At 49.3% G+C, this 26037-nt stretch overlaps 1 protein-coding gene across 1 annotated transcript in view; it reads left to right on the top strand.

Annotated features, from left to right (window-relative positions):
• The first annotated feature begins 21047 nt into the window (after window positions 1–21047).
• SKOR2 (SKI family transcriptional corepressor 2) overlaps window positions 21048–26037 on the top strand; it is a 39990-nt gene continuing 35000 nt past the window's right edge. Inside the window, exons 1-2 of the mRNA XM_019652718.1 lie at window positions 21048–21356; window positions 23517–26037. The exon at window positions 23517–26037 is cut by the window's right edge and continues 46 nt beyond it. Coding sequence (XP_019508263.1) covers window positions 23567–26037 — 2471 coding nt within the window. The 5' untranslated portion in view covers window positions 21048–21356; window positions 23517–23566. The remainder of the gene's footprint in view (window positions 21357–23516) is intronic.

The following is a 26037-nucleotide window of genomic DNA, read 5'->3' as shown; positions in this document are numbered from 1 at the left end:
TGAAGACCGGTTGATGGACTAGGATGGAAACTCTGGGATCCTCCCTCTCTCTCTTCTAGTGAAAGGTTCAAACCAGCCAGCCAGCTCTAACATGCTGAGAAGCCAGAAATTTCCCTTTAAAATGATTTATATTGCTTAAGAACACAAGCATTGAGCAGCAGTTTTTTGTTTGTTTGTTTTTTGTTTTTCTCAACTCCTATTCTCCCATAACAAGGGGCAATGGAGACTGAGAAATCAAAGATAAAGACAATGCACAGACTCTCTCCAAAAACTTTACTTCTGAAATCAGTGAATGCACCAGTGCTATACCTCCCACCTCATTTTCCTTAGTCACTAACAAGGCACAGAATGGATGGTAGAAAGAGCATTGTCCTAAAGAGTCCGTGGGCCTAGGCTCAAGTTCCAGCTTTCTGTGAAATTGGGCAAGTCACCTCACCTCACTGGGCCTCAATTTCCTCACCTCTAATCCCTCACATTTCCATCTCAACTATTGACACCTTGTCAATCCCCAACGCATTCTAAGAAGCATTTTTACTAACCCACCAGAAGTGCAAAGGATTAGCAGGGGTGTATGGGGAAGTCATGTGCGGGTGTGACTGTAGACGACTGCTAAAAGTAATGGATCCATGGATGAGACTCTCCCTATTAGACTGTGCAGATAAGTGTGGATGCGGAAGAAAGAGCAGACAGGTACTGGGATGGCCTTCTGCTCAGAACGTGAATCATTTCCCCTCATTATCCATCTACCTAAGATCCAAACAGGTGAACTCTTGCAAGCAGCACTTGCCTACAGTTCTTGCAGTATGGCAGATAAAATATCCTGAATTTCCCTTTTCATGAAAACATCTAAAATACTAGACAAAATGTAAAAATTATATTATTAATGCACTGCTTGCTAAACTGGCACAATTATAAGAAACACACAGATATCAAAGCAAAAGCAAGAATTCTGGGGGTTAACTGAGTGCCAAGGCTGGCCTTGCCCTGAGGGTCTGTTCTGAAACCTGAAGACCCTAAGTTTCCGCTTTGATGGCTGCACTGAATATAAGTAGGGAGTCTATATAGGGAAGCCTGACATAAAGGTGGGATCACAATGAGCCACACATTCTATAAAAGAGCAAATGATAAATAAATCTGCTACTCAGAAACAAACACAGAGAAACTTGTCTATTTCAGCCTTAGCACTGGGTGAAGGGAAATAATTCTTCCATCAGAATCAGTATCTACAAGCTGGCCCTCACACAGGGTTTTGGTCTGAATTCATGTACTTACATTGGCCTGTAAATCTCAAGATTAGACTTTTATTTAAAATGGGCCTGGGAACATGGATGAAGCTCAAAAACATTATACTAAGTGAAAGAAGACAGATACAAAATACCACACATTATATGATTCCATTTATAGGAAATGTCGAAGAAAGGCAAACTTATAGAAGAAGAAAAGTAGACTAGTGATTGCCTAGGGCTGGGAACGCTGAATAACTATAAATGAGCAAAGGGATCTTTGGGGGATTCTGGAAAACTTTAAAAACCGGACGATGGTGATGGTTGCACAGCACTATAAACAAACTAAAGCTCATTGAATTGTATGCTTGACATAGGTGAATTTTATGGTGTGTGAGTGATACCGCAACAAAGCGGTTTTTAAAAATGATCTTTGATTAACAGTGTCTGGGTAACTAGTGAATGCATATTTCTCAATCATGAAACGTATTCATTGCAGGGCAGCTCCATGTTGTTTTCAACCCAGGCCAATGAAGGAGTTCCAAAATATATCCAGTGTCATAACAAAGGGAAAAGAGAGCATGGTGATCTTAGGAGCACGTGACCACTCCTGGAGCTTCCAGGCAGAAATGGTCTTTGCTCATATTTCCAAATATGTGATTCGCCAAAGCAAATTACATGGCCACACCTGTGTTAGAGTTCCCTGGTGGTATAAGGGTGCCTTAAGAGACATCATTATTAGAAATGTTACTGAAGTGTGACCTAGTTGGATGGGGAAAGAGGAGGAAACCCAAAAACAAACCTGGATACTAGGCAGTGCTAAAAATCAGCTTCCAAGAACATTTCAGAGAATGTTGTATGTTATGCTAACAGGGTTAACTGACATTGACACACTAAAATTATGGAGCCCACGCCCAAGACACCAAGCTATTAGGAAGCATCTCATAGGATTTAGGTCACTGCTATGTTCAACACACACACCCAGTCCCTCGCCACCATTTAAAGATTTCTCCTCTGCTTATAAAATTGCAGTGCTAGAATCCCAAAAATTTGTATCAAATCCAGCCTACACGACTGAGGGCCACAGCTACAGGAAAACGTGAGGATATGTATCTTGGATAAGTCAAAATGTCAGCAAGCATTTACTGACTATCTTTCATGTGCTCCTCTCTTCGCTATGTGCTGTAGTGAATGCCAAAGTGTAAGATAACCTCAGAGGTCAGGCAGACAAGATCTAAACATGTTAAATAATCAAAGAGAAACACAAAAGCTTATATATAACAGATGGCTATCTATGGTCTGTTCCCTGCTCTCCAGGAAGCAGCCGTGGGCCACTGAGGTACTTGTACTTCAGGTGGCAATTTAGATACACTTAAAGCATGGGGAATTACAGCAAACAAGGCAGTATGTAAATGATAAAGCAGGTAGTTGAGAGTCCAGGTGCTGGAAAAGATCAGAGGGAGGAAAAATTGCCGAAGGCTGAAACAGTCATACTGAAGGAGGCGGGGAATAGAACTAAACCTTGAATGATAACACAAGATTATCCTTGGAAAATAAAAATGAAACATTTTACAAAATGTAGGAACAACATGAACAAAGCCACTCTCCCAGTGAGGTTCCCAAAGAATGTGATATAGGGAAGAACAAAAAAAAGTCCCAAAAAGTAGCATGTTATCACTACCTCAGTTTGGGCCCCAAATCCCAACACACATACACATAAAAATCTCTCGTAAGAGGCCAGGCCAGGGCCAGCCAAGTGGTGCTTTGGTTAAGAGCTGGCTTGGGATACCAGCTCTGTGCAGCAAGGCCCCAGTTCGGATCCCACATGAGGGCCAGTGACACTGCCCTCCACAGCTAAGATGCTGAAAAACAGCTCAACCTGGAGCTGGGCTGCCGTGAGTCACCGGCAATGGCGTAGGCTGCAGTGAGGCTGCAATGGGCTGTTGTAAAGCTACCATGAGTGGCTGGCAGCCAGCATGAGCGGCCAAGAACCACCGTGAGCGGCAGTCCAGAGGCCGGCGACTGATCTGCCTCATCCGGGAAGAGCGCAATGATAATCCCAACATGGGCCAGTGAAGTGACGTCCTCCACAACTAGACTGAAGAACAAAAGGACAGCAACTTGGGCCGAGTGGCGCGATGGTTAAGAACTGGCTTGGGACGCCAGAGGGCCCCGGTTTGGATTCCACAGATGAGGGCCAGTGACACTGCCCTCCACAGCTAAGATGCTGAACAACAGCTCAACCTGGAGCTGGGATGCCGTGTGTTGCCAGCGATGGCATAGGCTGCAGCCCCTGCTGCAGTGAGCTGCCATAAGCTACCATGTGTGGCCAGCAGCCAGCGTGAGCGGCCAGCAGCTGGTGTGAGCTGCCAAGAGCCACTGTGAGCAGATGTCCAGAGGCCACAGACCGATCTTCCTCACCCAGGAAGAGCACAATGATAATACCAACATGGGCCAGTGAAGCGACGTCCTCCACAACTAGACTGAAGAACCAAACAGCAACTTGTCTGCTCCCCTTCCCCGATTCCCCGACACTGTTCCCCTCTCCCAATTCCCCAATAAAATCTTAAAAAAAAAAAAAAAGAGGCCAGGCCAGGTGGTGGCCCACTCTTTTTCTTAAGTCAGTCAAGCCTTCAACTGAAGTAGGCCAGGAAGCCTCTTGCTCAGTTGCACTTTTGCCAAAGTCCATATGCAAATGCCAAATCTTACTACAGTCCTAGGTATAAAAGGTAAAACAATACCCACCCACCCTGCACTGAACTTTTATGGCACAACCTCTTCCTCTAGCCAATGTGGCCCTATCAGCTTCCTAAAATCTGACCAATGAACGAGATAAACGTTCTTCTTCCTTATGAAGAAGGGAAGAATATAAAGATGAACTCCTGAGCACTCACTATCAACTGGGCCATACCTCACTAAGTGCAACCAGAGCCATAAGAGGTCCCCACTAAAAGATGACAGCCAGGGCTGGCAGAAAGAGGGAGGTGCTAGGCCTCTGCCTCCATTGGTTTTTTGTTTTGTTTTCTTTTTTCTTTTTTTTTTTTTAAGGAGGGCATGGCTCAAGGTGGCCCATGAGGGGATCGAACAAGCCACCTTGTTGTTCAGAGCACGTGCTCTAACCAACTGAGCCCCCCAACCCCCCCAACCTCCATTGGTTTTTTATGGCAGGTACAATGATTGCTATTGCTTGTATATTGCTCTTCTCCATGTTTCTTCCTCATTCGCCTTATACTGCAGCAGAAAGACTCATTTCTTCAGAGATTTCTGTAGCAAGAAACGGAGAATCCAGAAAAGGTTTGCTGGGTTTTGGGTTTTAGTGTTTTTAGTATCACACATGTTCTGTTGACAACAAAAAAGTTCCCCAACTCTCTGCCCCAGACCTTCAACACAAAGAAGAGGACTTGTCTTATCTGTACCCCTATATTGTTGTTATTCTAAATCACGCATGTGAGCCTTGACTGCATGCTGTCCCGTCTTGTCCTCTGTAACAATGTTAATCTTGTCTCCCCAAGTAGAGCATAAGGGGCCTTCTGGCACCCTGCTTGGGCCCTCACAGCACCTCCCCTTGGTGTAATTGTAAAGCAAGTGGTTCCTCTTCTCGGGCTGTTTTCTTTGGCCCCTCTTTTCCCCTACGGATTGTGCCATTTCCTCTCTAATCTCAGGTACCTGGCATCTTCACACTGTTTACACCTTCAAGCTAATCAAAACATATCATCAGGGGAAATCTGATAAAGGAATTCATCCTAATTTATAAATAGTTGCTGGAATTTAAAGAAACAAATCATCATTAGTAGAAGTTCAAGTATTAACAGGGTGTCAGGAAAGTTATTCTGAGGAGCAGAGGGCTTTGCCGGGGCCTCTGAAATTCCAGAATTTCCATTGAGGCCTGCATCCAACACATTAGGCCTGTACAAAATCCAATCAATTCTTACGACTTCCTTCTCCCTGCTTATAGCCAGCTTTTTAAAAAATTCTGTGGGATATTTATTGTCTTCATGAGCAAGAAAAAAGAAATGAAAACTACATCAGCCCCTCCTTCAAGTACCTTATTGCAATGGAATAGCTCTACTATCAAATAAGTTCACATCATATTACATAATAATGGGAAAGTGCTGACAAATCTGGCCTTTTCACTATATTAAATACATTTCTGCAGCCAGGCTAGCCAGGTAGATACAGAATGTGTGTCATCCAAAAGGCGGGCAGATAAGTACTCCATTTAGAGTTCATAAAGTGCTATTAGAACTACAGATGCCGAATTATTTCATGTATAATGCAAACATACGATATATCACAGTCAGGACAGTGTTCTAGTCTGAATGTTTATGTCCCCCCAAAATTCCTATGTTAAAATCCTAACCCACAAAGATGGTGGTATTAGTAGGTGGGGCATTTGGGAGGTAGAACCATCATGAGTGGCATTAGTACCTTATGAAAGAGGCTCCAGAGAGATCCCAAGTCCCTTCCACCATGGAAGGACACAGCAAAAAGTTGCCAGCTATGAATTAGGAAGAGGACCCTCACCTGATCATGCTGGCAGCTTGATCTTGGACTTCCCAGCCTTCAGAACTGTGAGAAATCAATTCCTGTTTTTTATAACCTACCCAATCTGTGGTACTTTGTTATAGCAGCCTGAACAGATGAAAACAGTCCAGAAAGGCCTAAAGGCCAAGTGAGATTACGGGTCTTAAATATTTTGGTTTCTGTCATAACCTTACAGAAATGACTTGGCAGTAAGGCTCTCCTACTGTCTGTTTTCACACTTTTCAAGGGTTAAGAGAGTGGGGTTGGTTTAACCTTGGTAATAAACATTTGCATGGGCTTAAAAACAGATAAAATCTTCCAGATTTCTGTTAAAATGTTCAGAGTTTAATGTGACAAGGGCCATCAACTAGCAGGTTATCTAGGTGCCCAGTGGGACCAGAGCCTGTCTGCTTCCATGCATACAGCTCTGAGTGCAGTTCAGGCCCCAAATACACCTACAGGAAGTTCAAAACCTTTCAGGATGAACCAAGTTAGATACATATTCCTATAGCCCCTGATTTAAGGTGTCTCTTACTTGTATGTGTCACTTAGGTCCAGACATTTATCCTGTTTGACTGTGCTTCTCACCCTCTTCCAAGCCACATCCCTGTGGAGAAAGGCAAGTTCGTGGTTCATTCCTCTTTATTCAGTATTTCCTTTGGAGTGTGTTACTGAGTCCCAGTGGTAGGGCAGCCATGGCTCCTTGGAGTGCCTGAGCCTGCCTCTCAAGGTGGGCTGGGTGTATGAAATTCAAGACATTGATTTCGCAGGTCAAGGAGAGGTGCAACCTGCTGCCGTAACTACAGCCTTCTTTCCCCACCCCACCCCAGCCCCTGGGTTCTAACTGAGGATTTTAATAAAGAATTCATCGCCTTCCACTGAGACCTTGATGGAGAAGAAAGGAGAACAGAGATCTGCTGCCACTTAGGCCCAATTCTAATGACCTTGAGCAAGTCATCAACCTCTATGGCAGTATTTCTCAAAAAACGTACTCCCAGAATACCAGATTCAGAATCCCCAGCTTGCAGATCTGGGCCCCCTCCTGAGCTAGTTGACAGAGTCAGTCTCTAGGAGTGGGCCACACTCCCATCTGTGAACCATGGTCTAAGAACTCTGGGTTTATTTTGTGTCAAATGAACTAACACAGGCCATATGCACTTACTGAGATTCTTAGAAGGATCAGAATGATATGGTGTCAGTAAAATAGTACATGGTCAGGCTTGTTAAGAGCACATTTGGTATCCAAGAGAGCTGTGCTTGAAATCTGGTTGGCCACTACCAACTATGTGGCCTTGAGAAAAGATCTCTTCTAGAAGCCTCAGTTTTCATAATTTGTAAAACAAATTATGAAACAATTTGGACAAAAATACCTAGCTCATGGGAATCACATGAGGACCAAACGCAAGCATGTAGGTAAAATGCTTCACATGTGCCTAGCACGTAGAAAGTATTTGAATCACAGACACAGTTTTCCTCCTCCTCCAATATCTCAAACATGAATCAGAGGATATTTCCTGTGTTACTACTACAGTGAGTCTCAGGATTCTTTTCCTGCAGAGCTTCCCAGCTTGGTCTTAAATCTTGCCTTGGTCAGCAAGTGCCCACGCTCTCTCAGTTCTTGTTAAGACAGGCTTGTACATAGTTACTAGCCTGCTTATTTGGGACTAATCAGTTGCTATCTTTGCTCTCTGTGCAGTTTCAAAGAGTTGATTCTCTTCTATTTCTCTACACTCCACACATTCACTTTCAATTTACATAAACTATAGGGTAGTAAGTAGCCCTGCCATGATAGTCACCCTTCAAGAAAACTAAAAATAACTTTAGCATCTTAACAGACAGTTGATATCTAAAGGTATAGCTTCACAGCAGCTGGTGCTATGGAGGGTTGCACAAGAAATAAAAAGGAAAGCAGATTGCATGAAACCAAAAGTTGGTTTAAGCTGCGCAGGCAAATCCCTAGCAGCTATGCCACCTAAACTGGCCTCCTCCAGCCTTTTTCTCAACATCCCAGGTCAGGAAAAAAGAGGGGTGGAACTTGGGAAAGCACTTGACAAACAAGGTCACCTCCTTGTCCCAGGGCCAATTCTAAAGTCTCCATCTTATGCTGTCAAGAAGTGATCCTCCCTTCCGCAGTCAATTCTTACTCATTCAAAAATGTACTTATGTATCCCACTGTCAACAGAAATAAATTATATCCTATCTCTCCACACTTGCATTAGGGAAGGAAAAACTGAAGAAGGTAATCTATTTCAGTTGTAATTAACGTGGGCTACGAGGGCCTTTTAGAAATGTTTGCCCCATCAACTTTTCCCCCAGAATGGATAAAAACGCCCTTATCAGGAAATGCCTTCGACTTTCCCCGCAGACATTTAACTGCATTCCAGATCCGGAAACACCGAGAAAGAGACGGTTTCCTGCGAGGCTGTCAACTGGCGAGCATTTCTGATCCCTATCGCTGCCCTCCATCATGTTAGGCGCCCATTTGGCCTGAGGTAGCGATCCGATTTTTACACTTTCATAGCCCTCGGGGCTGGCAAGAGGCCCTCTTCCAGGCAAGACCCACCGCCAGTCCTCAGGGCACGAGAAGGAACTGTTGCCGCATAGCCCAGCCACGGAGGAGGGTGAGGCCCGCGCGGATGCAGTGAAATCAACCACAAGCAACACCCACAAAACTCTCGGCGGTGCCGTGGATCCTGTGTCAGCTCCTCTTTGCGCCGCACCCGCCAGGAAGCTCCCGCCCGGCCTCCTCCCCATTCTGACCCACCGAAGCGAGTGCGGGAACACGCTGGCCCACGGTGTCGCCCCAACAGTCTCTGGGGAGCACAGAGAGGGCGAAGCCCGGCGTGCCCCGCATCCTCAGTGTACCCAATTTGATCCCGCAGCATTTCCTGCCTCCAGGCTGAGAGAGGGGAAGGGGTGGCAGTAGACTGAAAGTTAAAGCCCTCCTCCACCGTCCTCCCTACGGTTCCGAACCGCGCACAGGCAAGACCGAGAAGCCCCAACGCGCCGCCTGCGCTCCCTGGGGGGCGGCCGGGCTGGGCTGCGGGATCCAATACCCTCCACAAAGAGGAAATCCCGTCCATTCACTGGCTTCCAGGAGGAATTGCCGCTGGCAGGAGGGAAGGGAGCGGCTTGACACCTGCAGAGGCAACTGGAAACCCTGAGAAGGAGCTTCAGGATGAAGTGAGGACAAACGGCCTCCGGCATTTCCTCGAGGTCCAGTGGGCAGGGCCGAAGGGCCCGCACTGACGGTCTGGAGAGTCCCATCCATCCGCCCCCAGGAGGCGGAGCCGGGCCAGCGGCTGTCCGGCAGGAGCCGTTTCCCACCTAGGGGGCGCGGTGGGCCGCAGTGCGGTGCCCAGTTCTCCCTCCTAGCGACAGAAAGCGTCCAGAGCTGGGGCACGAAAGGGTTGAAAGGTCCTTTCCTTAACCAAAGCCTCACCCCTTAACCCTGATCCTTCCCTTCTCTTTGGAAACTGCACGCTTGGAGCCTGGGAACCTGTGAGTTCCCTCCGATCCAAACCGTGGGACACTCAGGTACTTTCTTCCAAGAACCCGCCGAATAGGGAGGGGCTGGAGGAGAGGGGACGGCTCGAGCTTGAACTGCTTGCACTCTTTCCCTCGATTAGTAAATAGAAAGGCCATAAGAGTTCTCTCGTTGCCTGCGCGTGATTTACCCTGCAACTCTCTGTCTCCATTTCTTTTCCATAAAGAGGGCTGGTCTCAAGTGACATAGTTACAAATGTGGTCATAACCCCAGCCTTGCTCCCAAGCAGTGGAGTAGAGATCGAAAGAAGAAAAAGGAGACGTCGGAGGTCCCCATTCAGATCTCCACTTCTCTAGCCAACGATCTTCTTCCCCCACCCCCACCCCTCACTCCAACTCCCTATTCCTAACTCCCCACTCCCGCACACACACACTCACACCCCCAAACCGATGTCTGATTTATATCGAAGCTTCTCCACGGCAAAGGGTCCCGAAGCTTGCAGCAGGTAGCTGAAGCTGGGGACTAAGGCTGGACAAGTTTCTCCAGAAACTAGTGCAAAGCTAAAAGAAGTGAGAGGGAGGGTGCGCGGAACCGGGATACTAGATTTGACCTTGGGGGTGAAAAGCGCGTTTAATCCGGGGAGTTTTTCCCCCACTGTGGCCCAGCCCCACACCACAACCACCCACCCAACAGGTTTGCAAAGGCTGTTTCAAGCCCGAGCAACTAGAGCCAGGAAAAGTCATAGCCCGGGCTGGGGTGGCAAAACCCCGTGCATCTGGAAGAGGGGACTCTAGTATTCTTAGGTTTAAAGTCACTAGGTCGCAAACCCGATTCGCTCACACTCATCGCTTAGGGCCGCCGGCGGCTCGCACGTTTGTGGACTCCGCGGCGCACAATCGGTCTGCGGTGCCTTCCACCCGCCAGCACAGGGCTGTTCTCTTAATGAATTACTAATGAGTTAAAATTGGGCAGCAGGCTTAATTAAAGCGTAGAGGCAATGTGTTTACCACATTGTAATTGAACTCATTAGGGCTATGGGCTTTTTGTTTTTTAAGCAGCCGCCTTCCTTCTCTGCCTCAAATAATCTATGGGAAGTGTTTATTAGAGAAGGAGGGGGTAGGGGAGAAACAGTCCATCAATTCTTTCAATGAAAAAGACAAGATGGGAGTGGGGAGGAGGCTACAACCTCCATTCCTCGTACGTCTTGCAAGATCCAAGCTTCCCAAGAAGTTCCCAGGTAGAGTGGCCCAGTGAGCGCTGCCTGTGCTTGGGAAGTTTCCAAGGGAGGGACCAGGCCGGACCCCGAAAGGCTGCCTTTGTAAACAGCACACAGTCCTCCCAAACTCTGCCAGTATCCCCACCATTCCTGCCCAGAACGCTGGACTCCGACTGGAGCCCCAGCCCGGAGCTTGCTTCTCCACGCGTCTGACACTTCATAATTGGACGGATCAGACTAACTTTTCTTTAACCAGCAGCATATAAATTTGACCCTAAACCTGTCCTCCCTGGTGGAAATAAGAGCACTCCGACCCGATCTGGAGACGCACAATGTCTCCATGACCGAAGCTCCCTGTGGACTCCGCCGTCCTGGCCGGACCTCACCTCAGGTGGTCTTTCCCCAGGGGGCTGGGGGAGGGGTGCCTGCTCTTAGCTTATTGCCCGCGAGCGGCACCGGAGAGGCGAACCTGCGCGCCCTGGGTTAACCCTTCTTCTGGCGGGGAGCCCAAGCTGCCAGGCCGAGCTGCACGCCCCCAAGGCAAATTGCTCCTTCTTGCGCCTGGCCCCACTCCAATTATCAGGCCTCCCATCCTCGACTCCTTTCTCTCACGTTTGGACCACTGGGCGTGGAAGTGTGAGGGGTGAGGGGCTGGAGCTGGCGCAGAGCTCCTCGCCTTGCCCTGCCCTGCCTGACCAACAGGCGGCGTCAGAGACCTAGGTCTGCGCTAGGTAGTGGGGGGTGGGGGGGTGCGGATCTGAGCAAGCTAAGCCGAGAAGCTGGTCGCGAGGACAGCGACCCTCACCCCAAACTTCCGAACTTGCTCAGGAGGGGAGTGGGAAGAACTGAGTGGGTGCGGGGGATCGCCGAAAAGGGGAGAGGCGGGACGGGACAGAGTCGCGGCTGAAGCCCCGGCCGTGAGCAGGAGCGCAGAGGACCGCGCGCGGCGGCGGCGGCGGCGGCGGCGGATTCCGCGCGGGGGAGGTGGCAGGCACCTCGGGAGGCAGAGAGCCGCGGTAGAGCCGCGGCGGAGCCGCGGAGCGCGAGGCAGGCGGGGAGGACAGAACGCGGAGGGCCAAAGACCAAGAGGGTGGCGCAGACAGGTAAGTGGCCTCGTCCTCCGCCTTCCGCCTCCCTTTCTTTGGAGAAAACTGGGTTGAAGGGGACTCCAGGAACTTCCGGCCTCCGGCACAGCCCCACAGCTGACCCTCACCTCCTCCCCTCCCATAACATCTTATACCCACACCCATTCTCAAGTCCCCACCCCGCATCATTTGGGGATTTTGTCAACGTCTCCCACCCTGTCCATCCCCCACCCCATCCCACCTCCGCTCTTCTCCTGACCCGGGAGATGGAGGTAAATTGTCTGTAATTTGTTGCTAAAAGATTAATTGCAGAGGGTGGGTCGATTTGATTAAGGCAATTAATCTTTGGTTACAGCGTTCTAGTGTCACTTGTGTGGGAGGGCGGTATAGAAAGCGATAGCGAGAGAAGCAAACGAGACTTTTTAGAGAAACTGCAGAAGGAGGCTACCCTGACTGAGACGGCGGTCACATCTTCGCGCCCACATGCCAAAGCAGCCTCCGCGGGAGAGCCCACGCCGCTGTTTCAGCACCTCCACGCAGGGACAGCGACTCCCGCGAGCGCGCCTGGTAACTTCCGGGTCCCAGAAGTTTACACTTCGCAGACAGAGGCTGGATCTGACTAGGACAAAGGGTGCGCACACACACACACACACACACACACACACACACACGACACCCCGCCCTGTCCCCAGCCCAACCATTGGGCTGGGCTTCACTTTTCCCTCTTCAAATCAGGATCTGGCCAAAAAGTCTCAGAAAACCCCTAGTACTCAAACCCACCTGGAGACGGAAAAGGGAGAAACCCCCAAACGCTCCTAGAAAAGTTCCCAAAGCTGGGCTTTTCTCTTTTCGTGAATAATTAACGCTGGTCATAAATAACTCATGGAGGAGGCAGTGGAGAAAGAAAAAGGGAGGAGGCAGGCAAAAGCCAAGGCGGCCAAAGCGAGATCGAAGAGTTTGTTAAAGGACCATTAAGGAAGGCTTGCTGGAAACAGCATTCCTGATTCCTCCATAGATCACGCAAAGCGGTTGCACCCAGGCGCGGGATAAAAGAAGGAAAGTTAGATGCCCAGTGGAGTGGGAGTTGTGCTGACCAAGATGGGAGCGCCCGTTCAGGACCCAGTCTCAGCACTTTCCCCATCCCCTCCTCTCCACCCAGGATTCATCTTCCCAACCTCTAATCATCCCCTAGTCATGCATCATCCTTACACCCATGCCCAAAGTGAAGAAGTTCTAGGCTATTTAGTAGAGGCTCGGTGATGAACCTGTGTTTTGAGCTCTGTCAGTTCTGCCCAGGTCTGTGGCAAGTCCTTCTCAACCCTAACTAATTTACAGGCACCTCTCCAAAGCCACCACGCCTCCCTGTCCCAGATCATACCATTTCATTCTTTTCAAACTGGTCCAAAATTGTGGGACTCCAGCTTTCAGCTGGTTATTTCCCATCTGCCCATACCAGAACCTTGAAAGAACAGGGTTTTCACACACACACACACACACACACACACACACACACACACACACACACTATTCCATGCTCTACCATCTCCAATTCCTGACTTCCTCTAAGGCTCTCAAGCATGCTGACCTCTGGAACCTTGGGTCCATCCCAGCTCTGAACTGAGACTCTTAAGCAGGGGTCTCAGAACCTGGAAGTAAGCCCAAGAGGAAACCCTTGTTCCTAGGTTGGAGGCCTCTAAGAAACACTGATCTTCACAAGACAGCCAGCCTCATATGGCCAATGCCTATTTTTGGAGTGAAACTCCTCAGGGACCCTCAGCCAAGAAGCCTGCTCAGACCTTCACAGGGGTTTGTTGAGGCCACTCCACAAGCAAAACCGTGTATTCTCCTAGTGCAACTTCGCATAGGCCCTAGGAAGAAGCTACTGGAAACTACACCAACCACCACTGGCTGTGAGGTTGGGTTCTGGCTGTGAGGTTGGGCAGGCAGGAGCCTCTTTCTGAGCCATTCCATTGGTTAGCAGCTTCTACCACACCCACTTCCCTAATGAGTATCTCCTTTCCCCTGGATATGCCAGAGGCCAGCCCGGCTTTTCTGGGCTGGGAGCTGAAAGTAGTTCCCAAAGAGGAAAGCTGGTGGCCAAGCCTAGATTTTTTATGAAAATTCTCTTTTCTCTTTCTGAGGTAAAAAAACAACAATAACACTAAAGCCAGTTTTATTTTCTTACCCACCCCAACACTCTCCAAACCCTGAGCTCTTACCTTTTTAAGAACTGGGAAGTTCTGAATGGGGAAAAGACCTGAGAGACAATAGGAAGGTTTTAGGGAATTGTCTCTCTCCCCCAGTGGGAACAAAACAATCCAGAAGGATTGCAAAACTAGACAAAGGGGTGGGAGGAAATCAGATCTAGAAGGTGGGGGGCTGGCCCTGGAGTCATGGATTGTTTACTTCTCATATAAAATATAACTCCCCCAAGCAGGAAGTTACTGCAAACAAGTATCAATAATGAATGAATCTCCTGTAATAAAATACTTACATAATTAGCACAAGTCAAGTGGTTGCATTATGTTAACCTTTTGCAACTCTGAGCTGGAAAATTTTGCTCCAGATTTCCTCAGAATGCCATTTTCACTCTCGAGAGAGGGTTGAGAGCCACACACTCACCCCAGCCTTCCACTCTGTTATAATATGGTTTCCCATTTCTGAACCAGAACGTAAGTACTTCTGAAATATAACAGAAAACTCTCTTTGGTGAATTCAGAACAGTCATTAACATTCAGTTTTAAGTGAATGTTAACAGTAAATAAAGAAATCTCTTGATTGTAATAGTAGTAACAAAGCAATAATTACCCAGTAGGTGGTCATCAGTAATGATAAATGTATCATTATTACTGTGTGAGTCTGGGAACTAGGTTTTGGAAACTACTTCAGACTTTTTAGTAGCATGGCTGGTTACAAAGCATTTCTTAGCCTGCAAAAGCCATATAATTTTATACACAATTTAGGTGAAAATAAATTTAAATCTGTATATTACATTTTTAATTTCAAGTTAGTAATTAAAGTTGGTTCATTATATCTCCTCTGAAACCCTCAGTGCTCATCTCTGCGGTTTGTTTGTACAATTTGTTTCTAAGACACCCAAGGTTACACAATTCTAAAAGATGGAAAATTTAATTATTTCCCAACATTAAGAGTTTGTTGATGATATCATAATGCATCTTGGAAAAGTTTGGGATTGGTATTGCCTTTGATCTGGTTAGCTATGCTTTCACTTTGAACCCCTAACCCCAGGGAGGAAAGCTTTTGTTGTTGTTGTTTGTTTAACAAATACTTTAAAATACACAAACATAGAAAATTCCTCTGAATAATCACTGGTTGCTAATTTTTTTCCAGGAAAAAAAAATCAGTGACTCAGATTTCTACCCCCTCTTCCCTGGGATTTATTTTGCTAGTATCTAATTTCACCTTTTGCTACCACTGAGTAAGTGACTGCAGGTAGGAGAGAAGCTGAAGGCATGATGCTTATTGGGCAGCCAGAGAGCACATGATAATTTAATAGTGTATTAGCTAATAGGATCAAGCTTGATGGCAAAGTAGAAAATTTTCAAATGGGGAAAGGGTGGGAGAGAAGAGAACAGAAAAGAGAAAAAAAAATGCCTTCATTTCCCCAGGAAGTAAAATCCGATGTTTCTTCCACTAGTGTCAGCTGGGGAGCTGGGAGATGTTAAATGTATATCTATGTCATTTTCTCTCTTGTGACATGTCAACAGACAACACACACACACACACACACACACACACACACACACACACACCTTATTCCCACTCCTCTGCCTTCCCTCTGCAAGTTTTAAAAGGTCCTGCTCCACACCGTTTTTGAATCCTCAGCCTCAGTTGCTTCTTAACTTGTTTGCCTAAAACAAAAGAGCCAGTTTTTTTTTAAGACCCCAAACCACATTTCTTATTCTTGGTGTCTTCACACATTAAAGACTTTTGCATAAATCCAATCACTTGCCTTGCCTTTCTCTCCCACAATCTCTATTTTTTGCTCCACTTTCTCCCTTTCCTTCTTTCCCTTATTCTCTCCTCCCTTCTTTAGGAGTGGCAATCAAAAAAGGCAAACATCTTGCCTTGTTATTCATTATTATAGCAGTATCTTTGAGATGCATCTTTGCCAGTGAAAACTCTACGTAGATGCCTATCCTTTTGTTGTAGTGGCCTAGGTTATTCAGAAGCAGAGACAAAAGCCTGAAGTGATCTGATCTAAATGAGCTCTGGGGTTTTCCAGCTGGGACCACCTCCATTTCAAAGGACCCCCTCCTTTCCAATAGAGGGAGGAGGGGAGAGGAGGGGGTGGGTACATATGCGTATGCAAGCACAGAGAGAAAGAAGAGAGGAAAGGGAGAGAGCCTAGTGGGCTATTTCTTGTGCCAGTGTGCCTCCCTCTTCGATGCACATTCGCAGGTGTGTTCAGGGAGCATGCATCCATGGACTTATGTGTGTCCTCAGGTATTTTGTGTGCCTTTGAATTTTATCTTGGTCAACTAATATTTCCTAAGTGACCACCAAGTACACCAAATTCCTGTTCCATTCTGGATTTTATCACTTCATGTAAACCATGTGCACATGTGTGTACCTTGCTGTGTTTGTGAAGACTTGTAAAGAAATGTGAATCCTTTGTTGCAAAAAAAAAGAAAGTTCAATAGCAGATGTTTCCTCTAGTCCCTGGCCTCTGTAAACTGGTGGGGTAACAGCCTTTTCTGACACTTACCCAAGGACAAGTTTTCTTGTGAGAGTGGTTTTCTCTGATTAAAGGGAATTAAGTTTTGGTTCCTTGCCCCACCATCTCTATTTTTTACAAAGGTGTTTGTTTGAAGGGTAAAAAGGATTCTCACTGATTCCCACAGTCATTGGTGCATAAGGAACTCAAGGTATCACTGGGGCAGGGATAAAGATCCTGCAAAATGTGTTCATTTTCCTTTTCCTTTTCCAATTTTGGCTCAAATGTTTATGTTTGTGCTGTCATTGTGCTTCTCTGATCCTGGGAAGAAGGGTCCTTGTTTATAGACAATATTTTAGAGAAGGCTCAAAGATTAAGAGGCAGCCTCAGAATCCTCAGAGCCTTTCTCATGTTTTCTATGACTTCCATCACAGATGAGTCTTTGGTTTGTTCCTGATGCTTGGTTTGTTTCATGTAACTCTAGCTAGAGCAATGGATGGAAAATCAGGGCATCTGAGCTGGGCTTGCCATGCTGCAGGAAAAGCTCTTTGGGGTAAAAAGAGAGATTTGAGGACTATCAGCAATGAATATCATTATGGCCATGATATTTGCTATTTTTTATTATCAACTTATTTAAACTGGGTTAAGCAAAAACTAGCTGAGGTTCTAGCCACCTGTATACAAAATAAACACTAGACCAATTAGAGGCAAGATAAAGTTGTAAGGAAAAGGATTAAGCTTCCTCCAGGGAACTTGGTTCCTTCTCTGTTCACTACTAAGCTAAAATGCCTTTGATGTCATTTATTCTGGAGCTATTGGAGATTTCTAAAGCATCTTGTAACAGTACAGGCCTAGCTCTGCTCCCCATTCTCTGAAGAAGGTGCATTTAAAGCTACCATGTACTACATGACTACTGCGTGTCAAGCTCTTGAATATATGATCTTATTTAATTCTCACAACACCCCTGTGGACTATGTCTCAATCTCCTCATTTTGCAGATGAAGACACTGGAGCTTGGGAGGTGAGTTAGCAAAGCAAGATTTCACATCTAGTAAGAGACTGAGGAGAAATGTGTAACCAGTTTCATCTGACTGAATCTCTTGTACTTTCTGCCATACTGGAATTCTTTATCTGCTAGTTCTGCCAGTCCTCCAGTTTCTTTCTGGGCCATGCAGGCCTCCTTTTGCAAACGTAGAACTAGGAGGAAAGCCATTTCTTGTCCTACCTGATGCAAATATATTAATTCTAGGGACATCTCTGGCAGGGGCACAGAAGCAGTAATATTTCTTCCCAAGAGCTGAGAATGGTGTAAGAGGGAATGAGTGAGCGGAATAGAGGCTGTTTGAGTTTTTTATCTGTAACTGTCATAGATTCTTCAGTACCCAGGCTGGGAGTGGGAGGATAGGGAATAGCTGGCGTTTCTGATTATAATGAATTTATATTAAGGCCTTTATCATCCTTTCGGGTCAATGAAAAACTGAAGTGGGTGGAGAATGGCTCAGCTTTTGGAGACAGGGCAGGTGGGGCAGAAGTGGGGGGGTAGTTTGTGTCGCCTCTTGCCTGCCTCTTAAGTTTACAAGGCCTTGCTGGCGCCAGGCGCCGAATTCAGGGCTCCGATGGCTACAGGGTGGGAGGCTTCTTCCAGGAGAGCGCTGAGAACGCAGTAGAAGCGAAGCATTATTGTCAGCACCGCGGACAGCTCCTGCCTCTTTTTTGGCCTTGGACGAGAAAGCCCGCAGGGTCCGCTGCTGCAGCTCGGAAACAGGCTGCTTCCAAAGTGGAGGACGCCCGGGCCAGGTGTGGGTTCGCTTCAACCAATTGTTAAAAGCTGTAGCTGGAAATCTCCATCCATGCTGCTGCGCTGGCCGCATGCGCCTGCATCGAGGCGTCGCCTCTCCAGTTCCGAGGGGGCCAGCTTGGTTTGTGGTTTTCCTTTGGGTCCGGTGTCTGGGCTCCTTTACCTGTCCCTGGCCTGGGTGAACCGCAGCCGCCCGGAACAGAGATGAGAGTGGAAATGCTCTCCTCCGTGCGGTGATAGATCATGCAAACGGGTGACACCAGTTTAACCAATAAAACAATTTGAATCAATTAGCCGGCTGAGGAGAGTCCCGACGTGTAAAATGCATGTCAGCTCGAATAGGAAAAGCATTGATTAACTCTGCCCGGACCGCTGCCTCCCGCCACCGCCGGCTCCTCCCTGAGCTTGCCAGGGTCTCTGGGGCCAGGACAGGGACTGACTAGGATCAGGAGCCCCTGGTCCGGGGGAGGAAAGCGGAAGGGCGGTGGAGCACCATCAGGAGACTTGTTCAAACTGAGGAGAAAGCAAAGGGTCAAAGAGAAAGCGGGTGACAGAAAGTTGCTCACAGAATCAAAACACATAAACAGGCTGTAATTCTGCGGTCCAGATCCGGAATTCAAGGTGAGGATTCTCCGGAGCATGGAGTCTGGTTTTGAATAACTGTTCTCCAAAAACTTTCATCTTCCAAAAATATAATAGTTCTAACAGCTCAAACAGGCACACCAGGCTCATTAGGGAAATAGAATATGGCGCTATTCTTAGACTTATTTATTTGTGCAAAAGTACTTAACACCATACATTTCTCTTTCCAGTGAAACTTTTTGCATTAAAATAAAGTCACAGGTTTGTGTGGCAGTAAGACCCCAAAGTGGTGTGTAAATGTTTATGTTTAAAGATCAGGTAAGCAGGTGGGTACAGGTACTGCCAGGTGTGCATTCACTCCTCAGGGTAAGCTGCGGTGGGAGGGAAGACAAACCTGGTTCTGTTTCTCTTTGCAAAGAATGTTAATGTTGAAGACACCTTTTTAAAAGGTAGGGATTCAAAAGGGGAAGAGGAGCCTTTTGGAGGGAAAGATAGGAACACGGAGACAAAAAGCAAAGATCCCATGTTGCTTCCTCCTCAGCAGCGACCTGTCACTTCCCTGTGGTACCTTAATGAGGTGATAGGACTTTTTATTGCTTCCCATTTTCAGTCTTAAAATAAACCCCATTTCCAGACTTTCCTTCCACGAGGCTGAGGCTTTCCTTCTAGCTGCCTGGGCTACTAGGAACAGTGAGCAAACTGGGACCTTGCTTTGTGGGAGCCCTGAACCCAGGGAGGATTCAGGGAAGGCAGGAAGAACCAGGCCTGGTCTTAACCATTTCAAGAGTCCGAGGCCTTCTGCCCACCTGGGGAAGAGATTTGTGAATGACAATGACACTCTTTTGGCAAATGGGTTGGGCAGGCATAAAGCATGTTTTCCTTTTTTTTAGGATGAGAGGCTTGGAGGGCACTGGGGAGGGAGCTTGACTCCAGTCCCTTAGGACGAAGCCTAATTTGTACCGCTAATGCCTTTAGAAACTAGGAGATGGATGAAAAATTATTTCACTGCCATTCGAAACTTATGCCCAAACAAATGTCACAATTTTCATGGCTCCGAAACTGTGTTTTCGGCATATTAATTTAAAACAACAGCAAATCCTGTACCCCTCACTTTTCTATTTGGTTGACTCTCCTTGGTTTTATTGACCTTTGATGAAGTGTTAAGATTTCACATTTTCACTCTTGTATCTATTTTGTGATGGTTTGTTGTTGATGCTATGATGGCGTCTGGTTGAGCTTCCAGGTTAGTGGACATCATTCGATCCATCACAATGTGACTGCCCAACTCTAAGCCTGTGTGTTTCACCAGGCAGCAATCGAAAATTCAGCTATGATTGTAAAGGAAAACTTAAAGGGTCCCCCAATCCCATCCTTGCAGGTATCCTTCTTAGAATGTCCTCTAAATAGGTAGCTAGCTTCTTCCCTTTCTGATAAATTAGGGGTGGTCATTTTGACCCCTCACAGCTGATCAATTAGGAGGCAATATACTGACCTTTCATTATATCCTAGGATGTGCCTCACTTTGGAGGAAGCTATGGGGAATGGTTCTGTTTCATCCTAGTTGTATTTATTTTATTTTTATTTTTTAGGGAACACTCCTACATAGTTCCCTGAGAAATTTGCGTTCCCCAGGGAATTGACAACTTGCTCAAGGGCAGATTAGAGTCAGGGACCTCTGTGCTTTCCTGTCTCACCTTTTCCTTGTGCTGAGGTGGCCTGCATGGGTTTTATAACATGGGTTACAGAACTACCCTGAATGAAGTTGATAGATTAATGCGTGCACACATGCATTCATTGAGGTCCTCACGCGATTGTACACTTTCTAAAATAGAGGATGCTGCACTGACTCTCTGTATCTTGTCCTAAAGAGCAAAAGTACCTTCAAAAGTAAGGGCACTCTCCATGCTTCCTTACAAGTTTTTAGACTGGGCACCCAATGCAGAACTTTCTCTTTCTCATTTCACAGTGTTTAAAACGAGGCGCTGAAGCTATTCTATTCTCTGACTGACTGTGGTTTCTATATCTTCGGAGATACAAGTGAGGCTACTGGTTTGCACCGTGCACCAGAGGGATCATTCACGAAGGAGGGTGACTCAGAGAATTGAGGGGAGGGGACAATAACGGGCAGGGATACAGTCACTTTCAAGGCGGCATTCTAGAATCTGGGGCGTCCAGAATCCAGGTCCCCCGGATGCACGCAGACAATTCGGCTTTCCATTCCTAGATCAGACATGCGACTCCAGCACCATGGCTGCGTTTTTGCTTCAGGGCTGGGGAGGTTATTGTCAATTACGGGTTGGTTAGGTGTTAGCTTTCGTGCCTGCTGAGAAAGGATCTCGGTTTTACTCGCTCTCGCTTTCGCTTTCTCCCTCCCTTCCTGTAACATGCCAGCCCTTTAATGTGGAGTGTCAGGGAGACGGTGACGTCACCTTGCCCGCTGGGTGGCGTCCCCTCGGTCCGACACGAGTTCAGAGACAGAGAAAGACGCTGTCAGACTGCGCTCCACCTGGGGCTCGCCTGTCGCGTGTTTCTGCGCGCCCACACTTTCTGCGGTCCAGGAGACGCCCCACCGCAATTCAGGCTGTCATTCTCCCCCGGCCCGGGTTCGAGCGCCATTAGACCCAACGAGCACCAAGATCTTCACGAAGAGCCCTTCGGAGTCCCGCCGGCTGGATTCCAGGACCCGCTTGGATGCTTCGCCTCCGAGCGCCCTTGGAAGATGGGCCGGCAGCTACGCGCGTAAAGACACTGAGGGGTCACCAGGTACTGCCGGAACCCGCCAGCCCTTACTCGGCACACAGCTCGCGGTTCACTATTTGAGATCCCCAGCAGTGGGATTCTCAGGGTTAGGAAAGGGGCATCGGCTGGCTTTGGTGGCGGTTGGTTTGGGAGCCGGGAGTGTTAAGTTTGGGGGTCTTTGGTTCGTGAGTGGGATAAGGAAGTTCGCCAGCTTCCTTTTTCAGTTCAACTAACTTTTAATTGTCTCGTCTCCCCTCTCTTTTAAAAACCGCCCACCCTAAACCCTCTTATTTGTGTGTCTGCTCTGATAGGAATTTCTGGGAGGGCTTGGGTGAAAGTGGAGGACACCCAAGAGGAGACACTTCTGCTCAGTCAACGGCTGCTAAAACTGCGGGTTTCTAACGCAAAACCAGCTCCCCGCCAGGGCTAGGCCAGCTGTGCGCCATTTCCCCAGAGCGCGAGTTCCCGTTATCCCAGGGTCTTATTACGATAACAAGAACCTTGTTTGGAAGGGAAATGCGCATGGAAGGACCATTTGGTGAAGTTAGGGCTGGTTGTGTCAGGCCCAGGTATCGCTGTGCCTTGAACTGCCATTTAACGCCCTGCCCCCTAGAAATATTGTCTCTGATCCATCCGAAGTGACAAGCCAGGCTTTCGTCTCGTTTGATCGCGTCGAGGTTTGTTCAACCTTCTTGGAGGCCGCAGAATGTAATGAGAAATGAGGATCCAGAGGGCAGCGGGGCAAAGGCATGGGGATGGATGACCCTGGGGCCCTGAGAGGGCAAGGATATGATAATTTGGGCGAAGGGGTAAGATAGTGTATCCTCTGAAATCGCTGTAATAAACTCCAGTGTACTTGTCTGCAGCAGTGATTTTCCAGGGTAAAAGATAGTCTTAGCTACTGCGTCCCACATGACATGTCGCTGTGGAAAGGTCACGACCTGCTTTCCTAGGGTATGAGCCACTTTGCCTGTTTTGACTTAGAATCATTGTTACAAAGGTTTCTCTCACTTACTTTTTCTGTATTTTGGATTTACTGGATATTTCCCCCAATTATGGTATCCCAGAGATAATAGGAATTTTAGCGCAGGCCCAGCCCAGATCTTTTGCTTTCAATGCTTTCACAGATTACCTAGTCCACAGATTATCTATACTGTGGTTATCTATACTAAGTGATTATCTATACTATACCCCTCCCCCCAAAAAGATATGGAGTAATCTACATAGATCAGAAAAAAAATGTTACAGAAAGTGGTTCACCTTACACCTAAATTTGCCGTTTCAAGCCTGCCAATAATGATTCCCCAAAATTCTTAGTTTCTTTGCACTGTTTCTGGGCTTAACACACTTGCCTGTACTTATTTGTTCATCGTCATGAAAATGACAGAAAAACAGTTTTTAAATGTCTACTAGTCAACAACTTCATCTTTTAAAGCTACGTATCTGAAACCAGAGCCACTCAGTTCAGCAAGTGGCTTTTTGAAAAACTGAAAGTGCAACGCCCTATTTTGGTGCAATCATGTATATGGCTTTGTACATATTTTCCATCTTTCAAAAAAAATTTAATTACAGTATGAAAATATCTAATGGTAAAGATGAGGAGGAAGGGATTTCGTTTTGCTTTAATGAGCTGTGTCTCAACCAGTAGCGAATTTCCCTAAGGAAACCAAAAAAATCACTTTTTCAAAGGTTTGCGTTTTTGTTTTGTTTTTATAACCAAAATCAATCTATTTTCAAGCAAACGGTCTCTTTTTAAATTTGGGTTTCAATGGCCAAGCCCCAGTTTTCCATAACTTTTGTAATCTGTACTGGTTTACAACTGTCATCTTTACTTCCTGATTTCTAACGGGCAAGCCATTTATTCTAAGAGCACCTATAAACCGGGGATAAGGTCTTGAGTTTCTCAGGAATTGACTGCTTTTTTTTTTAAACACATAGTTCATTTACTTTGGATGTTTAGAAGAAAAGTCCTTCCAAGTCCCTGCACACCCTGCAATTTTCTTCACAACGTGAAGAAAATTAAGAGAGATGACTTTCTTGTGTGCGAAACTTGGTCCCTCTGCCCAGTGATAATATCTTAACCGAAGCAAGGAAATTATTGTAATTCTTCAGTGAGGGACTAAACCCAGCCCTCTGTTTTAGACTGAAAAGGCTCTTGTCAACGCTTTCTCCTTTCCCTTCCAGTCTCCAAGGCAGACCCGGAGGGCTCGGCCCGGGCTTCCGCTGCGGAGGAGATGGCTTCCAGTCCGCTGCCGGGGCCCAATGACATCCTGCTGGCATCGCCGTCGAGCGCCTTCCAGCCCGACGCGCTGAGCCAGCCGCGGCCGGGCCACGCCAACCTCAAACCCAACCAGGTGGGCCAGGTGATCCTCTATGGCATTCCCATCGTATCCTTGGTGATCGACGGGCAGGAGCGCCTGTGCCTGGCGCAGATCTCCAACACGCTCCTCAAGAACTTCAGCTACAACGAGATCCACAACCGCCGCGTGGCGCTGGGCATCACGTGCGTGCAGTGCACACCGGTGCAGCTGGAGATCCTGCGGCGTGCCGGGGCCATGCCCATCTCGTCCCGCCGCTGCGGCATGATCACTAAACGTGAGGCCGAGCGCTTGTGCAAGTCGTTCCTGGGCGAGAACAGGCCGCCCAAGCTGCCGGACAACTTCGCCTTCGACGTGTCGCACGAGTGCGCCTGGGGCTGCCGCGGCAGCTTCATCCCCGCGCGCTACAACAGCTCCCGCGCCAAGTGCATCAAATGCAGCTACTGTAATATGTACTTCTCGCCCAACAAGTTCATCTTCCACTCCCACCGTACGCCTGACGCCAAGTACACACAGCCGGATGCAGCCAACTTCAACTCGTGGCGCCGTCATCTGAAGCTCACTGACAAGAGCCCCCAAGACGAGCTCGTCTTCGCTTGGGAGGACGTCAAGGCCATGTTCAACGGCGGCAGCCGCAAGCGCGCGCTGCCCCAGCCAGGCGCTCACCCCGCCTGCCACCCGCTCAGCTCCGTCAAGGCAGCCGCTGTGGCAGCGGCAGCGGCGGTGGCTGGAGGCGGGGGACTGCTGGGCCCGCACCTGCTGGGGGCGCCCCCGCCGCCCCCGCCACCACCGCCCCTGGCCGAGCTGGCGGGTGCGCCGCACACCCATCACAAGCGGCCGCGCTTCGACGACGACGACGACTCGCTGCAGGAGGCGGCAGTCGTGGCCGCCGCCAGTCTTTCGGCCGCCGCAGCCGCCAGCCTCTCGGTGGCCGCCGCTTCGGGCGGCGCCGGGGCGGGAGGGGGCGGTGCCGGGGGTGGCTGCGTAACCGGCGTGGGCGCCGGCGCGGGTTCGGGCGCGGCAGCCTGCGCTAAAGGCCCACGCAGCTACCCCGTCATCCCCGTGCCCAGCAAGGGCTCGTTCGGGGGTGTGCTACAGAAGTTCCCGGGCTGCGGGGGCCTCTTCCCGCACCCTTATACCTTCCCGGCCGCAGCCGCAGCTTTCGGCTTGTGTCACAAGAAGGAGGACGCGGGGGCCGCAGCCGAGGCCCTGGGGGGCGCAGGGGGCGCGGGCCCGGCGCCCAAGGCCGGCCTGTCGGGTCTCTTCTGGCCAGCGGGCCGCAAGGACGCCTTCTACCCGCCATTCTGCATGTTCTGGCCTCCGCGGACCCCAGGCGGGCTTCCCGTGCCCACCTACCTACAGCCCCCGCCGCAGCCGCCCTCTGCGCTCGGCTGCGCGCTTGGAGAAAGCCCGGCCCTGCTGCGCCAGGCGTTCCTGGACTTGGCCGAGCCCGGCAGCACGGGTGGGAGCGGTGATGCTGCGCCCCCGCCAGGTCAACCCCCTCCCGTCGTGGCCAACGGCCCCGGCTCCGGCCCTCCGCCTGCTACCGGGGCTGCGGGCGCTCGCGAAGCCCTCTTCGAGTCGCCCCCGGGTGGCAGCGGTGGGGACTGCAGTGCGGGCTCCACGCCGCCGGCCGACCCCGGCGGCGTGTCGGGGGCCGGGACCGCGGCTCCCGGAGCGGGCTCTGCGGGCGCCCGAGTGCCCGCGCCCCACCACCCGCACCTCCTGGAGGGGCGCAAGGCAAGCGGAGGCAGCTACCACCATTCGAGCGCCTTCCGGCCGGTGGGCGGCAAGGACGACGCAGAAAGCCTGGCCAAGCTGCACGGGGCATCAGCAGGCGCGCCGCATGCGGCCCAGGCTCATCACCACCATCACCATCACCACCCGCACCACCACCACCACCACCACACCCCGCAGCCGCCTTCACCGCTGCTGCTGCTGCCCCCGCAGCCTGACGAGCCGGGTGCTGAGCGCCACCACCCGACCAGCTGCAGCTACCCCAGCGAGGACAGCTCCGAGGACGAGGACGACGAGGAAGAAGAGCAGGAGGTGGACGTGGAGGGCCACAAACCCCCCGAAGGCGAGGAGGAGGAGGAAGGTCGAGAACCCGACGATGACGAGGAAGACGAGGAGACGGGGGTCCTGTTAGGGGACCCCTTAGTTGGGGGCGGCCGGTTCCTCCAAGGCCGAGGGCTGTCGGAGAAGGGGAGCAGCCGGGACCGCGCGCCGGCCGCCGCGGGTGCTTTCCCACTCGCCCTGAACTCCTCCAGGCTGCTGCCAGAGGACGGGAAGCTGGGTGACCCCGGAGGCTCGGACCTGCCCCCGCCCCCGCCCCCGTCCCTGGCCTCCCAGAAAGCAAGCGGCGGCGGTAGCAGCAGCCCGGGCAG

The sequence above is a fragment of the Hipposideros armiger genome, unplaced genomic scaffold (assembly GCF_001890085.2).
Source record: "Hipposideros armiger isolate ML-2016 unplaced genomic scaffold, ASM189008v1 scaffold_186, whole genome shotgun sequence".
Lineage (NCBI taxonomy): Eukaryota > Metazoa > Chordata > Mammalia > Chiroptera > Hipposideridae > Hipposideros > Hipposideros armiger.
This window is presented reverse-complemented; position numbering and strand designations above follow the sequence as displayed.